Source organism: Amphibalanus amphitrite, unplaced genomic scaffold (genome assembly GCF_019059575.1).
Source record: "Amphibalanus amphitrite isolate SeventyFive unplaced genomic scaffold, NRLGWU_Aamphi_draft 000077F_arrow, whole genome shotgun sequence".
NCBI classification, from domain to species: Eukaryota; Metazoa; Arthropoda; class Thecostraca; order Balanomorpha; family Balanidae; genus Amphibalanus; species Amphibalanus amphitrite.
In genome coordinates this window covers 374,517-390,778 of record NW_024881573.1, presented here as the reverse complement: position 1 = coordinate 390,778, position 16,262 = coordinate 374,517, and the positions used below count along the sequence as shown (strand labels likewise).

The 16,262-nt window shown below is 48.5% G+C and overlaps 2 protein-coding genes across 6 annotated transcripts in view; one reads left to right on the top strand and one right to left on the bottom strand.

Moving 5' to 3' along the window:
• LOC122379412 (E3 ubiquitin-protein transferase MAEA-like) overlaps window positions 1-16,262 on the top strand; it is a 223,803-nt gene that overhangs the window by 153,343 nt on the left and 54,198 nt on the right. For all 5 annotated transcript variants that reach the window (XM_043361624.1, XM_043361623.1, XM_043361621.1 and 2 more), the window contains 2 exons: window positions 11,221-11,381; window positions 11,866-11,957. In XM_043361624.1, coding sequence (XP_043217559.1) covers window positions 11,221-11,381; window positions 11,866-11,957 — 253 coding nt within the window. The remainder of the gene's footprint in view (window positions 1-11,220; window positions 11,382-11,865; window positions 11,958-16,262) is intronic.
• On the bottom strand, window positions 2,880-6,277 carry LOC122379413. Its single transcript, XM_043361626.1, has 2 exons — window positions 5,061-6,277; window positions 2,880-3,173 (listed from the first exon to the last, which is right to left on the bottom strand). The coding sequence occupies exons 1-2, from the start codon at window positions 6,149-6,151 to the stop codon at window positions 3,149-3,151; spliced, it is 1,116 nt and encodes a 371-aa protein (XP_043217561.1). The 5' UTR covers window positions 6,152-6,277; the 3' UTR covers window positions 2,880-3,148.

Here is a 16,262-nt window from a genome sequence, read left to right as displayed (position 1 = left end):
TGATGAAGTCACTGCTCCATGGATCCCCAGTTCACATCATTTTTAGCAGCTGTAGTAAAAGGGGCTTAGGTGAGCATGAAATTCAGTGTTCTTCTTACGCCTTATATTATTAAATATGACCTGAATCTGGTTCTAAAATACAAACTGTGAAGCGAAGTGAAATGACCATGGCATGAGTGTTTTACTTTGCAACACAAGGTTGCTCAATTGGAAAGAAAATATTTTCTTCTTGCACAGTACAAATTTTCCAAATGAATTTCGGGAACGGGTCCATCTGGTTCCAATGCTGACCTAGACTGGGTCTGACCGGTTCTGGAAATGTGCCAGTCAGACTGGGTCCGGGTCCGGGTCCCAAAATTCTCCAGTTTTGCCACCTCTAGTACCTAGGTACCAACTGCCAAATGCTTTTGGCTCATTAGGCGCCTGTGCCTGAGCCTCTGAGGCTCTTGTAAGTCTGAAATATGGAGTTAAGTGATGGCTAGAGCTGAGGGGGTGATCTAGCATTGATTATTAGGGTGTTGATGGTGACTTGTAAACGACTCAAATTTTTTTTTAGTCGATTCTTTGTTTGAGTCTGAAAATTTGAATCGATTCATCAAATGACTCATGATGTTAAATTTAATTGATTCGAATCAACTCATGACTCATCAAGTTCCTCGATGAAGTGATTCGAATCAACTCATGACTCATCGAAAAACGGTTTGATTCTGAGTCGATTCACGAATCAACTCAGAGTCGTTTACAAGTCTGCTGCAGAGTCTGCAGATATTCTTGGCTCCATCTTCTCCAGAACTCTGTTGCCAGGTGCTGAACCTGCCGCCATCTTCTTCTGGTGTAGTTGTCGCTGTCGCTAAACGCACCAGGCGGTAGGTGAGGGCCGGCTCGAAGGAGAAGAAGATGGTTGGGCGTCAGAGGGTCGAGATCCAGTGGATCGTCAGACGCTGGTGTCAGTGGACGGCTATTGAGAATCGACTCAACTTCACACAGCAGTGTCGATAGGCCTTCTTCGTCCACGACTTGACTGAGCAGTATTGAGCTCAGTATCTTCCTGACAGAGCGAATCTGTCGCTCCCATACTCCACCATGGTGAGAAGCGCCAGGTGGGTTAAACTTCCACTTCACGTGATGCTTAAGCATTGCTTCATGGATCTGCTGCAGATTCCATCTGTCTATCTCTTCACGCAGCTCTCTTTCGGCCCCGACGAGGTTCGTTCCATTGTCCGATCGTATCTCTTCAGCTTGACCTCTCCTGGATACGAATCGGCGCAGGGCATTAATGAACGAGTCCGTTGAGAGGGTGTGAGCCACTTCAATGTGAACCGCTCGGGTCGTTAGACAGGTGAACAGCACGCCATACCGTTTGACCATACTTCTTCCCTTCTTCACGAGCAGGGGGCCAAACAGGTCTACCGCCGAGAACGTGAACGGCGGCCGGTCGGGCGTAACTCGATCCACGGGCAGATCGGCCATCTTTTGCGTCAGCGGTCTTCCTTGAAGTCGTCGGCATGTGAGACAGCGGGACAGGACCCGCCGAACAGCTGCGTTTGCACGCACCACCCAGAACTTCTCTCTGAGTGAAGCTAGGACATGCTGACGGCCTTGATGACCCACTGATTGATGCACGTCTTGGATGATGAGATCCGTTACGTGTGACTTGGCCGGCATAATAGCCGGATGCTTGCTTTCAAATGCTTGTGTAGACCGACCGAGACGCCCTCCGACTCGTAACACGTTCTGGTCTAGAACGGGATCGAGGCTGCTTATCGGGCTGGAGCGCTTGACATTTTGCATCCCTCTCAGTCTGCTTATTTCTTCTTTGTAGCTTTGTGATTGAACATAGCTGATCACGGCCGTCTCTGCGTCGTCAATTTCTTCCACAGACAGGAGAGCTGGTGTGGTCGGCTGATCAGCGCGAGCAGCTGTCCCCTTCTTGTTCGGCTTCTTCTTCTCGTTGGCCGATGTAGGGTGAAGTCGTATAAGAGTACGCACTTAGTGGATTTCTTGCTCTCATTTGTTTAATATTTGAAAGAAAGAAATGGCAAATAGGGAATATTAAAGTTCATTGAATTAGCCATCAACCCATGGGGCAACGATCCTTCAGTGTAAATGGAAGCGGTCTAAAACTGACATTTTCTGAACCGCTGCAGTTGCGTACTCTTACCATATGGGGTGTGTAAGAGTACGCACGCCAGGCGGGTGGAGTACGCAAGCATATGAACACACGCTTATGCAGCTTGTACTGTCCAAATGCTTAACTTCAAACTCAGAAGGCATCTAAGTTAATTCTAGTATCCAAAAAGAAAAACATAAAATAAATCTTTCAAGTCTATAAATCAGGAAATAATCATGTCGTGTGTTTCTTTAAAAAAAACGCACAATCAAAAGACAGAATAACTCGTATTTGGAAGAATTTCGGGTACCCATCTGCATCACAGTGCTCCATTGATGATATGCCTACAAAACAAACGTCATTGAGCGATATATTAATAATTTTATATTTCTGTATATTCGATTTAATGTATAATTCTGCGTACTCTTACCCTCCTGAACAGTGCGTCCTCTTACCGTACATGCAATTCGCGCACAAAACAACCCCGAAACGTTGTGCAAAACTTCGCAAACAGAATATTGCACTGCACAGTATTTCCCCAGATAACCTCACAAGTTTCCCACAACAATCACGGAAATGTACCTTATCTCAACTGCCAAGTATCAGAATTATTGTACCATACCATAATAATATCATAACGCTCGAAAATAATATTTATCGCCTTAAACTCAACAGCGTCGCCGCTCAACGCCCACGTTCCGTTGGTGACAAGCACGCACTGGCGGCTTCATGTCACTTCATGAACTCGACAAACCCGCGTTGCTAAGCAACCGAAACAGCTGATGCGTACTCTTATCGCCCGCGTACTCTTACCCGCCCTTACCCTACTCGAGGCACTCGATCTGCTCCCGTCGTGTGCTGCTGTCCTCGTCTGCAGAGCCGAGAGCGCCCGCTCTGCCTTGGCCTTCAGGAGGCGTCTCAGCCGCAGGAAGAACGCCACCGCTCGCTTCAGTCGGTACCATGATGAGTACTGCAGTAGAAGTCTGTCTGTGGGGTTCTTCTCTGAGGTGCTTGTGACCGAAACTATCGCAGGTCGCTTCACTTCTGCGTCATTCTGGTCCAGTTGGACAGGTAAGTTCAGATCCACAGGCCAGTGCTCTTCTTTTTTCCACAGGAACTCCGGTGCTGATGTCCATCTCGAGCGATGGAGAAACTTCTCCACAGAAACCCCACGGGAGGCTTCATCAGCCGGATTCGACTTGCCATCGACGAATCGCCACTGACTTGGGTCTGAGTGCTGCTGTATGACCTGGACTCTGTTGGCCACGTATGTATGAAAACGGCTAGTTCTGTTCTTGATGTAACGGAGAAACGGTAGAGCTGTCCGTCCAGAATGTAGTGCTGTCTACCGCTACTTCTAGCTCCCTCTTGAGCTGTGCGTCTAGACGTACTGCTACCGTGGCAGCTGTCAGCTCGAGGCGTGGAATCGTGACAGTCTTCAAGGGTGCTACTCTTGCCTTTCCAGCCAAGAATGAGCAGTGGGTCTTCCCTTCGATATCTGTCACCCGCAAGTAGGCTACTGCGCCGTATCCTGTCTCACTTGCATCGGCAAAATAGTGAGCCTGGCAGGAAGTGATGGCCTTGAAGCCTGGGGGCTTGTAACACCGTCTTATCTTGAAGTCCTGAAGGTGATGAAGAGCCTGCGTCCACTCTATCCACTTTTGTTCCAGGTGCTGAGGAATGGGGTCGTCCCATCCCAGGTCCAGCTGACAGAGCTGCTGTAACAGGATCTTCGGAGCCATCAGAACGGGTGCTACGAACCCCAGAGGGTCAAAGAGCGAGCTGGTTGCCGATAAGATGCCTCTTCTTGTTGCAGGTTTTTTCATGTCCTGAACTTGAACTCCGATCGTGTCTGATGAGACATTCCAGAGGATACCCAGAACACGTTTTTCGGCTGAGTCCGTCTCCAGTAAGCTTTTACTGGCTGCTTCTACCGCTCTGTCTTCTTCTGGGATGTGTTCCATGACTGACTTGTCATTCGAAACGAACTTCGTGAGGTGAAAACCCCCCCTTCTGACATGCTGAGCGGAGCGACTCGGTTAACTTCACAGCTGAATCTACGTCTGGCACGGACTTCAAGCAGTCGTCTACGTAGAAGTTACGTTCTATCGTGTTCTTCACTTCCGAGTGGTCTTCGGTCCCTATGTCTTCTGCAGTTTTCTTGAGGGCAAAGTTTGAGCACGCTGGCGATGACTTGGCTCCAAAAAGGTGCACCCTCATCCGGTAGTCCTGTGGCTCCTGGGATGTGTCACCTTTAGGCCACCACAGGAACCGCAGTAAATCTGCATCTTTCTCAGGCACTCTGACCATGTGAAACATGCTTTTGATGTCAGCGGCGAATCCGACTTCTTCCTGTCGGAATCTTAACAGTACACCGAGCAGACTGTTGGTCAGATCAGGTCCTTGTAGCAGCTGATCGTTCAGTGACACGCCGCCGTACTTTGCTGAGCAATCGAAGACAACTCGCGTCTTTTCTGGCTTTGCAGGATGGCTGACGGCATGGTGGGGCAGATACCATGTCTTGCTAAGTCGATGGAGCTGGTCGGGAGGGACAACTTCAGCGTGACCTTCTCGGATGAGTTCTTCCACACACTCAGTGTAGCGCTGATGTAGACCTTCGTCCCTCTCGAGTCTTTTCTTGAGCCCTTCGGCTCGTCTTTCAGCCATCTTGCGATTATTCGGTAGGCTAGTGTCTTCGTACTTCAGTGGTAGAGCTATTTCATACTTTCCGTCGCGCATAGTGATGCTGTCATTCACTTGTTTTTGCCAAAGCTTATCTTCGACTGACAGACTCGGCTCGCTGCCGAACTTCTCCGTGAAGTCACTGTTGTACATATCAGTCAGCATTTTTGCTATATCTTCTTTAGCGCTGGCGCCGACTCGGTTCAGTTTGACGGAGTTGCTGCTGGTGATGTTGGTTCTCTGGTCGCTGGGGCCCACTATGGTCCAGCCGAGGCGGGTCTTGATGGCGTATGGTCCGCCGTCTTCGCAGTGTACGACGTCCCAGGGCTCCATGGCGAGAGGACAGTTACATCCGATCAGCAGGCCGACGTCTTCTGCTTCCACGACCGGAATCTTGATGCCAGCGAGGTGAGGCCACTGCTGCACGACAGATGCGTCCGGTATATCGCTGCTCGTGACAGGGATCTTCTTGATTGTGTATGTACACGGCAGTTTTACGCTGCCGCTCCCGTCCAGGCTTGATACTTGAAGTCCGGTTAGGGCTTGGCTGCTGATTTTTAGCTCGTCTTGCTCCACGGTCGTTATCGCCAGTGACGTTTCTTCTCCCTTTAGCTTCAACTTCTCAGCGAGAGCGTTGGTGATGAATGTCGCCGAGCTGCCACTGTCAAGAAAAGCGTACGTTTTGCTTGTTTTTCCGTTCCGGCCCGTGACCAGCACGGGTAGTATGGACATGACAGGTCCGGCTCGGTCCGTCGTCGTTCCGCCGCATACTTCACTTCTTGGCTCGGGCAGCGGACCGGGTCTTTCTTTTTCTGAATTTCTTGAGTCCATGTGAAGCAGAGTTGGGTGACGAGAGCCGCACTTCGAGCATGTCTTCCTTTTGCGACACTGTCTAGAGCTGTGCCCGTATCGGAGGCATCCAAAGCATAGGCCACTTTTCTTGACCAGCTCCAGTCTCTCGCTGGTAGTTTTATGCAGCATCTTCTGGCACGCTTCCAGGTCGTGACCTTCCTTGCAACACGGACAGAGTTCGCCGTTTGCTGCATCTTCCGTTGTTTTCGTCACATGAATTTTCGATTTCTTCACTTTTACAGCTTGTTCTCTTCTGTTTACAGGTGATGACTTCGTTCCACTGGAGATAGCGGCCATCTCAGCGGTTCCAAACACGGGATCGGCCGCCACTTCCACTTCCTTCTCCACGAACTCCACGACATCTTGAAAGCTGGGCTTCGCGTCCTGTCTTGTCAGAGAGAAGGCTAACCGGCGCCAGCCCTCTTGAAGGGCGGCTGGCAGCTTGCCAACAATCTTCTGCAGGTTCTTCGGGTGGTTTACCTCAGTTAGACTGCTGATGTCTTCCATAGCATTCAAACAGCCTCTCAGTTTGATAGCGAAGTCTTCCAGCCCGTCTATATCCGTGGCTCTGATCGCGGGCCAGGTGAGCAGCGTCTCCACGTACGCCTTAGATATTTTGTAGTCATCGCCGTATTTTCGATCGAGAGCCTTCCGAGCCTCAGCGTAGCCCTTTACTGGATCAATGTGCATGTAGCTCCGCACTATGGTGTTGGGCTTTCCGTCTGTGTATTGATCCAGAAAGTGCAGGCGCTCCGCGCAGTCTTCTGTCCTTTTGGCTATCCTGCTTTCAAATGCGCGGATGAATCCTTTATACTCCAAAGGATCGCCTCGGAAAGTCTGAATCTGCGACTGTGGTAGAAGAGTTCTCTTCTGTTGAGTTAACAGTGCTTGAATAGCTGTCAGTTCTCGTTACGAATCGTCACTGTCATCGCCATTCGCAGCTGAGCCTTGTCGTCCTGGAACGGTCTCTTCATTGAGGACACTCGCGCTCATAGCAAGTGCTTTTTCTCTTGCTTCAGCAAGCGCAATTTCTTCTCGCAGCTGTAGCCTCTCTCGTTTCATCTTAAGCTCCATTTCTTCACGAAGAAGTCGTTCTTTTTCTTCGAGTAGAGCTACTTTGGCCTCTAGCTCTGCCCTCTTAAGAGTTTCTTGGGCTCTTTGGCTTGAGGTAGAGGAACTTGAAAGGAGAGACGTATGTGACACTGAGCTTCTGCATTCAATTGCCTCCGCTTGCTCTTCGGCAGCTAGAGCTTTCTCCAGTCTTTCTATCAGAACAGCCTTGTTGCCGCTTGTCGACAGGCCTCTTTTTCTGAGTTCTTCCCGTAGGGACTTTGCCGTACGTAACGGCAGGTCGTTTGGAGAGTCAGCTCCCATCTTCTTATGTACTTTGACTTACACTTGCGTCGTTTACGTTAAATGATGCAAAACCGCTTTTGACTAAATGTAGGCGCTGGATAATGCTTTACGGGTGACTTGAGCTGAGTGATTTTACTCTGATTTATTTCAAACTAAAGTTGATCAGGATGTCGTAATATTTCGGTATTAAAATAAAATATAAACTCAGGCACAAAATAGCACACTTAACACTGGTTCTTATCACCGTCTTTCTCACAGGTTCTTCTTCTTTCACGCACACAATCTCAACCACAACCACCGTCAAAAGCGATTTTTGGTCCGCGGCTACATGAAAGGCTTATCTTATTCTACACCAATTAAACTTAAATATCACTTGACTTCTTCCTTCCTTGCCTTGCGGTTTCGATATTTATTTTCAAACCTTTTCAAAACCTTTGTTCTTAACCTATTTTTTGTTCAAAATTATTTCCGTCCTACTTTTCTACTTCAGCAAAATTTTATTTGGTGTAGCTCGTGCCCGTCACGAATGACGCCGCCGACATAGACAAAAGATTCTACAAAGCCGGCATCTACAAAGATTGTTCAAACACCAGCTTTAAGTTTTTCTTGGTAGCTTTCGGAAGCGTTACAGCCTCCTTCGTCAGCCTTGGATAGAATTCTTAAAAAGACAGATAAACACGTAAGTACAAAACATTCAAAATTCAAAAACGCCACTTAAACTTAAAGGGGCGCAGATGTTCGAGAAAAGCTCGTTTCGTAAATCGTAGCGTTCCACTTCGTTGACAAATACGCATACATGAATAAGCACAATAAACAAAAATAAACCGCATGAACATTGAACTATCATTTAGTCGCCGAGCCGAGCACTCGATATACATCTGCCACCATGACACCAGGTTTCACATTCAGCACATTTCCTCTCGCCTTGTCGATGAAAATACCCTCCTTGATTTTTCGTTTCCTCCAGTCAGACTCGTAAGCTAAGACTTTCACATCTCCCCAAGCGACACAGTGACCCGTTTCTATAATATGTTTGGCTAGTCCTGAATGATTCTCGTCTAAAGCTCGGTTCCCACCGGGCCCGTCACCCGTCAAAACGGGCCCGTCGCCGTCCCCCGCCGTTTTCGAGGCCGTTTTCACACCTTCATGGGAAGTTGAATATGGCAGCCATGAAACGGGTCATATGGTAGCAGCTGCCGAGACAGAAACGGCGCGCATAGTTCACTCTGTGCGCAGTTAACCCTCGCACGACCAGGCCATTTCTCATAACACGAACGACCAGGGGGGGGGTTGTTGTTACGACCCCCCCTGGCGTTTCGAAACGGAAGGTCGTAGAGCTTAGCGGAAAAAACCAACGGATTGCTCTCAACGAGATCTCGCGATTGGTGGTATATTTTTTGGTCCTAGGTCAACATTTGACCTACTTTTGACCGGTCAAAGGTCAAATTTTCGGAAAAATAGACTTTTTCAACTTTCGGCGGCGATTGCGGCAAAACAGTGGGAGATATCGACTTGAAACCTTCACTATCGTGTTCCTTGATCAAATCTCCATCGTTTGGTATGTATTTCGTTTCCCTAGCTCTAAAAATGGCGAGTTGGGAGCGCCGGAAGTCGGCAAGGTCACAGTCGGCGGCAGAAATTCGAAAAATCAAAATTTAAATTTTTGAAATCTGATTGTATTTTTGGATTTGGGAGGTCCATTTGCTCCCTATAGAAGCTAATATTGCTGCATATTCCCATTGAGGTGACAAGAATTCGCAAAATAGTGGTTCGGGCGCTTTTCAAAAATAGTACCGGACGCTGTTCCTCTTGTGACGTCATAGCTCCGTGACCTGACCTGACCCGGTCAAATTTCTTATACCATATGATAGCCAATACTTGCCCCAACATGCATGGGAAGTTTCATCACGATCCATCAACCGATGTCCGTACCACCGGCAGGAAACCTCGGGCGTTGGCACTCGGTTGGTGGTCGGTGGCTGTGTTACTGTGGTCGGTGACTGTGTTACTGTGGTCGGTGACTGTTACTGTGGTCGGTGACTGTGTTACTGTGGTCGGTGACTGTGTTACTGTGGTCGGTGGCTGTGTTACTGTGGTCGGTGTCTATGTTACTGTGGTCGGTGACTGTTTCTGTGGTCGGTGGCTGTGTTACTGTGGTCGGTGACTGTTACTGTGGTCGGTGACTGTTACTGTGGTCGGTGGCTGTGTTACTGTGGTCGGTGGCTGTGCTACTCTGGTCTGGGGCTGTGTTACTGTGGTCGGGGGCTGTGTTACTGTGGTTGGTGACTGTTACTGTGGTCGGTGGCTGTGCTACTCTGGTCGGGGCTGTGTTACTGTGGTCGGGGGCTGTGTTACTGTGGTTGGTGACTGTTACTGTGGTCGGTGGCTGTGCTACTCTGGTCGGGGGCTGTGTTACTGTGGTCGGGGCTGTGTTCCTGTGGTTGGTGACTGTTACTGTGGTCGGTGGCTGTGTTACTGTGGTTGGTGACTGTTGCTGTGGTCGGTGACTGTGTTGCTGTGGTCCGTGACTGTGTTACTGTGGTCGGTGGCTGTGTTACTGTGGTCGGTGGCTGTGTTACTGTGGTCGGTGACTGTTGCTGTGGTCCGTGACTGTGTTACTGTGGTCTGGCTGTGCTACTCTGGTCGGGGGTTGTGTTACTGTGGTCGGTGACTGTTACTGTGGTCGGTGGCTGTGTTACTGTGGTCGGTGGATGTGTTACTGTGGTCGGTGACCGTGTTACTGTGGTCGGTGACTGTTACTGTGGTCGGTGGCTGTGTTACTCTGGTCGGGGGTGTTACTGTGGTCGGTGACTGTTACTGTGGTCGGTGGCTGTGTTACTGTGGTCGGTGGCTGTGTTACTGTGGTCGGTGGCTCTGTTACTTGTGGTCGGTGGCTGTGTTACTGTGGTCGGTGACTGTTACTGTGGTCGGTGGCTGTGCTACTCTGGTCGGGGACTGTGTTACTGTGGTTGGTGACTATTACTGTGATCGGTGGCTGGTTACTGTGGTCGGTGGCTGTGTTACTGTGGTCGGTGGCTGTGTTACTGTGGTCGGTGGCTGTGTTACTGTGGTCACTGACTGTTACTGCGGTCCGTGACTGTGCTAATGTGGTCGCAGGTCGCTGACTGTGTTACCGACCACCTCTTTCTATACATTAACTATGTCCCAGCTGAACAACATTTACAACTACCAGGGCTAGCTGCTATCTCGAATTTTTTTTTTATTTTGAACCCCAAAAATCAAAATGTTTTTTTTTTAATATAAGAACCAAAAAGATCCAAAAAGTTTTTAGATTAAAAAAAACGGAATACATTTGATAGCCACTACCAGCTTCTATTCACATACCAACTTTTAGATCGATATCTCTTTTTTTGGCCAAGTTATAGCGAAAAAAACTGTTAAAAATTGATGATGTCAAATTGTCAATCTCAATTTTTAGCAATTCTAGACCACGTAGCACAAAACAAAGATCACCATTAGACTCGTCGTGATGAGCTGCATCGAATCGATACACATTTTATGCAAAACTATCAACTTTAAAATTTGACCTTTTTTGACCTGACATTGACCTGACCTGAACCAGGAACTTACCTACATAAACCGTTCCTGATGGTCTTATAACCAACTCCGTTGAGTGGGAAATGAAAAATAAGCCATTAAGTATGCATCGCACAGCCCTAGTAAAATTGGGTTCATGTGCTGACCCTTGGTGACCTGACCTATGAGCTGACCTGGTATAATCAGTAACCTCATATAGCAACATATGTGCTAGGCAGCTGACGCCCTATCGCTGATTTTCGATAACATGCGTTTTACTCCATGTTGTAGCGCATTCCCTAGAAGACCCGTGAACGGCAAAACATTTTATCTTTGACCTGACCTGTGACGTCATCGGTGACCCCGAGGTCAATGAAATTAGATTTCCATCGACAAATTTGACAGGGCTTTCGAACGTCGTTTGAATTTTGCGGATCCGTCCAGTAGTTTCGGAGATACGAGGGGGGGGGGGGCAAAAATAGCCTCCACACCCATGACACAAATCTACCCAAATGATACAAATATAATGTACGCTTTTTCACCCAAACTAATGCATCCGTAAAGTAAACTAAATCAAAACATACAGTTATCGCGTAAACGTCGCGTTATAAACAGACGCCACGAGGGCGCGGTGAAGCCTTTGAATGTATGTGGTGAGTGTTGTCGTTGACGTTGTTTCTCAGGTGGAGAACAGTCTCCGCCGAAAGGACACGGGCCCGGCCCTGGCCTGGTGTTACGACAACAAGTCTAAGCTGCGCAAAGGGCGCTCGAAACTGGAGCTGCGCCTGCGACAGCAGGAGTTTATCGAGCTGGTGCGCGCCGAGCGGCGTATCGAGGCGGTCATGTGAGTGCCGCGACGGGAGCCGTCGTATTTGCTGCCGCACTGCCATCTCTGATAGTTTACCGATATAATTAATGAGCTCGGTATTACTTGCTTAGAAGCGGCCAGCTGAGCTTAAAGTGTGGACCTGTCGAAATGTTTCTTGTTTTCCTTTGAACCGACCAGTGAAGCCAGCGCTATGAAGCTTGAGTTCTAGAAATAGGGTTTTGCTCGACCTTTTCCAGGTTATCAGACGCTGTCCGAACTTTGAAACCAGTCCAGTAGTTTTGGAGCTAAGCTCCTGCCCCTACCCGGCCCTGGCGTTATATGTACAATAACCCCTGTCAGCGGCAGTCAGCGCGGTGAGCGGCGCTGACTCACTAACGATAACGAGTTCCCGGCCACAACTGCACTGCACGCCGCCTAATCACAGCGGCTGCCGGTGTCAACTCATTGACCTGTTGGACTGCGTGTCAATGACGAGCGCGTTTCTCTGGCCCACCGGCAGGCACGCGCGCAAACACCTCTCCAACATGGACGACTACCAGGGCGAGGACATCCAGAGCTGCATGGCGCTGCTGGCGTTCCCGGTGGACACGGGTGAGCCGCCCGGCCGGCTGCCGAGTGCTGGCCGCCGCCCAATTCCCAGTCACGCTTACAGTGACTACTAGAGTTCTGCGCGGCTGCAATTTTCCACAGCCTAGCCGCCCCGCAGCCGTGGCTCCACAGCCACAGCCGCCCACAGCCGTGGCAAACTGTGGGCAGCCAGCCGTCAGCCGGCCGTGGGTACCTACTGGCTACTTTTGATATCAGCCAAATTGATGGCAGCCAAATAGTAAATAATAGGTTGTTTTTAGTTAAAACATATAGACAATAGCACATTGCAAATGGCTATAGATTCCCAAGCTCATGAAGCATAGCTGCACAAGCTTGCAAGGGGTTAAGAAAGATAGGTAGGTACCTTAACCTACCTACACCAGTATAACGCCTTTTGGGGCCACTAACGGAGCGAGCGTGAGGGTGACCCTTGCACGTGCGAAATTTCGAGGGGGTACCTCCATCCATCCATCCATCCAACTGTTTATTGGTAATACAAATTAAACGCATAATATATAGTAAAATAAGAGGAGGCACAAAAGCCAAAGGGCTTAAGTCTCGGTGCCAACTCTCGTGATGCAGTGCACCGGAAATATGTAGGTATAATACTAGCGCAGACACACATACATGCATACTTACATACATACACATACGTACATACATACACATGCATACATATATACGTACACGCCTGAACACATTCATCATCTCTCATACTTCGAATATACGCTCAGTCAGAAGTTCGCCCGACCGCCGCCCCGTCGCCGGCCACCGCCCGCAGCCACCGCCCCCGCACGCCCCGCCAGCTGACTTGTGCACGGCACCCTACTAACCGGTCTCTAGCGATGTGCCAAATTTGAGCACAATCGGCCCAGCCGTTCTCGAGATCTGGAAGCGGGACCCTGCACGTGCGCACGTGCAAAATGGGTCCCAACTGACTTTTGCACGGCACCCTACTAACCGGTCCCTAACCATGTACCAAATTTGAGCGCCATCGGTCCAGCCGTTCTCGAGATCTGGAATCGACCCCTGCACGTGCGCACGTGCAGCAGCACCCCAACTCTGGCACATGGATGTGCATTGCCTAGTGGGTGCCTACCTACATGCCAATTTTCAGCGCAATCGGCCAAGTAGTTACCGAGATATTGCAACAATTACAAAAGTGACACCTCTTCGTTTTGCACGTGGCACGTGCATAAGGGGTCACCCACATGCATCGGGAATAGTCCAATACTTGGGGTAGAAGGAATGAAGCTACCCTACAAAAATTACCGCGTGTAAATCGGTCAAGTGGTTGCTGAGATATAAGCGTCGCAGAATCGTGACCACGGCCGGCCGGCCGGCCGGCCGCTCATACTCAGAAATTTCCGTTATTCTACGTAAGACTCCGCTCGCTTCGCTCGCTCCGTAATGAACAGAATACTTTAACAACGAACAAGAATAGAAGCACTGTAGACGTCTATTGCCAAATCATGAAGCATGATTGTGGAACAGAACAACAGACCCTGGTACTTTTCATTATAGAAAATGGATCTGCAGTTGATGAACTGTCCAACAGTGATTGTCCTGAAAGTTCAAGTTGAAACTCTTGCTTCTTTCCTACCTTGCATATTTTCTGGAGTGTGATATGCCATGCTTGAAGCAACCGCTGAGCATTGTCAAACTATTCTGATATACTAGGGTTGACTATTAACCAGTATAACGCCTTTTGGGGCGACTAACGGAGCGAGCGAGAGGGTGAGCCTTGCACGTGCGAAATGGCGAGGGGGTACCTCCAACTGAGTTGTGCACGGCACCCTACTAACCGGTCTCTAGCGATGTGCCAAATTTGAGCACAATCGGCCCAGCCGTTCTCGAGATCTGGAGGCGGCACCCTGCACGTGCGCACGTGCAAAATGGGTCCCAACTGACTTTTGCACGGCACCCTACTAACCGGTCCCTAACCATGTACCAAATTTGAGCGCCATCGGTCCAGCCGTTCTCGAGATCTGGAATCGACCCCTGCACGTGCGCACGTGCAGCAGCACCTCAACTCTGGCACATGGATATGCATTGCATAGTGGGTGCCTACCTACATGCCAACTTTCAGCGCAATCGGCCAAATAGTTACCGAGATATTGCAACAATTGCAAAAGTGACACCCCTTCGTTTTGCACGTGGCACGTGCATAAGGGGTCACCCACATGCATCGGGAATAGTCCAATACTTGGTAGAAGGAATGAAGCTACCCTACAAAAATTACCGCATGTAAATCGGTCAAGTGGTTGCTGAGATATAAGCCTCGCAAAAGCGTGACCACGGCCGGCCGCTCATACTCAGAAATTTCCGTTAATCTAAGGAAAGACTACGCTCGCTTCGCTCGCTCCGTAATTAATGGAAGTGCCTTCAGCAATTTAACGTTATTGCACGTGCACATATTTTTTGGTGTCATTTCATGCCCTGATGTTTTTTCTATCCAATGGTGAAGACCAGATGTCCTTTGTTACTTCTCGCTCCAAGCTATCGTCGTTTTCCCAAGAGACCACCCGAACCTGCGGCGCACCATGAAAAAGGAGTCTGGCAATGGCCAAATTACCAAAATCGCGCGCCAAGCGCCAGCGCGAGGTCATCAGAGCTTATTGGCTTATTTTTATGGCTACACAATGGACAATTGCTATATTTTCATCAAAAAGATACACATAGGCACGATAAATGACAGCAAACACTACTCCACATATTCGCCTTCAAGCATCACACACCGTTCCAGCCTCGGCTTGACCCACTCCTGGAACGGCGCCGCCAGAAGACAGATTGGCGCTTTCTTTCTCAAACCGATGAAACCACCGGCATACCGTCTGTGGGGAGGCTGCGTCGCTCCATACACTTAAAAAAGAAGTTTTCTGAATTCTGATCTTGGTAGACCTTTTCCCTACGACAAACTGAGCTCTAATGACCTTGCACTCTGCGCTGGCGCGCGGTTTTGGCCATTGCTTGCCAGGTGGTGCGCCACAGGTTCGGGTGGTCTCTTGGGAAAACGACGATAGCTTATAGCAAAAAGTAGCTAAGGACATGTGGTTTTCACCATTGGATAGAAAAAAACATCGGCGCATGAAATGACACCCAAAAAATGTGTGCACGTGCAAACATGTTTAATTGCTTAAGGCACTTCCATTACTTAATAGTCAACCCTACAGGGTGTTTCACAATAAACGTTACTTTTGATAAGCTTTTGAAATGACCTCAACTATTCGTATGCCCATAAATTCTATATTCATTTTGTTGCAAATTCCTTCGGGTTTTTTATCCTTACAAAAACTATGACGAATCATCAACTGCATTCTTTATGTACGTGCAATGTCCACGCCATCAAAACGGGTCAATTCGCTGTTAAGCTTCAGGGTCCTTCACAATGAATGTTGCTTTTCAAACGACGATGTTTCAGTGACATGTATTACATATGGCTCATGAGTATTACCACACGAGACAGTAGAACAGTAACTGATGAACATATAACTTTCAGTTCAGCACCCTTCACGGGTTCTCCACTATGCCACCCTTCCGTCTGACTTTTTCAACCAGATTTTCTGGGATCGCCGTCCGGCCAGGAGGCGGGGCTGGTCTCGTGTTTCCAGTCTTCTGGAACCTTTCTACCACCCCTTTGAAAGACATTTTTGACGGAATATCCTTCCTCCTTTTAAAATGGCTACCGAAACTCCGTCGCACTGCAGTCAGACTCCGCAAAGCGCCGTAATGCATGACCACCCATACCGCCTCATCATCTGACATCTGTACACGGCGAATTGACCCGTTTTGACGGTGTTGGCATTGCACGTCCATACAGATGGGACTGTTGACGGTTTGTAAAAAAAATATAAGGACTAAAAACCGCAACAAATTTGCAGCAAAATGCATATAAAATTTACGCGCTCACGAACAAGTAAGATCTTCATTTAAGCTATTCAAAAGTAACATTTATTGTGAAACACCCTGTAGTACAATGCATCAAAACACCAGTGAGCATCCTAGAAAGAAAAGCATTAATCTATTTTGATTTTTCCAAGATTCTTGCATAATTCATGCTGCGCTCAACTCACCAAGGACCACAACTGCCACAATTGCCTCTTTCAATCTAAATACTTATTGGAGTTTGCAATGACGTCAATAACAAAAAAGTAGTAATTATTTTCTTGCATGCCTTAAAATGTCGCTTCAAAATGATGATAAGTTACATATAGGGTAATTCAAATAATTGTAATACTCAAACAAAAGTTATATAGGTATAACAAATTTGATATGTTTAGCTAAAGACGTCATTTTATCAGCAAATCC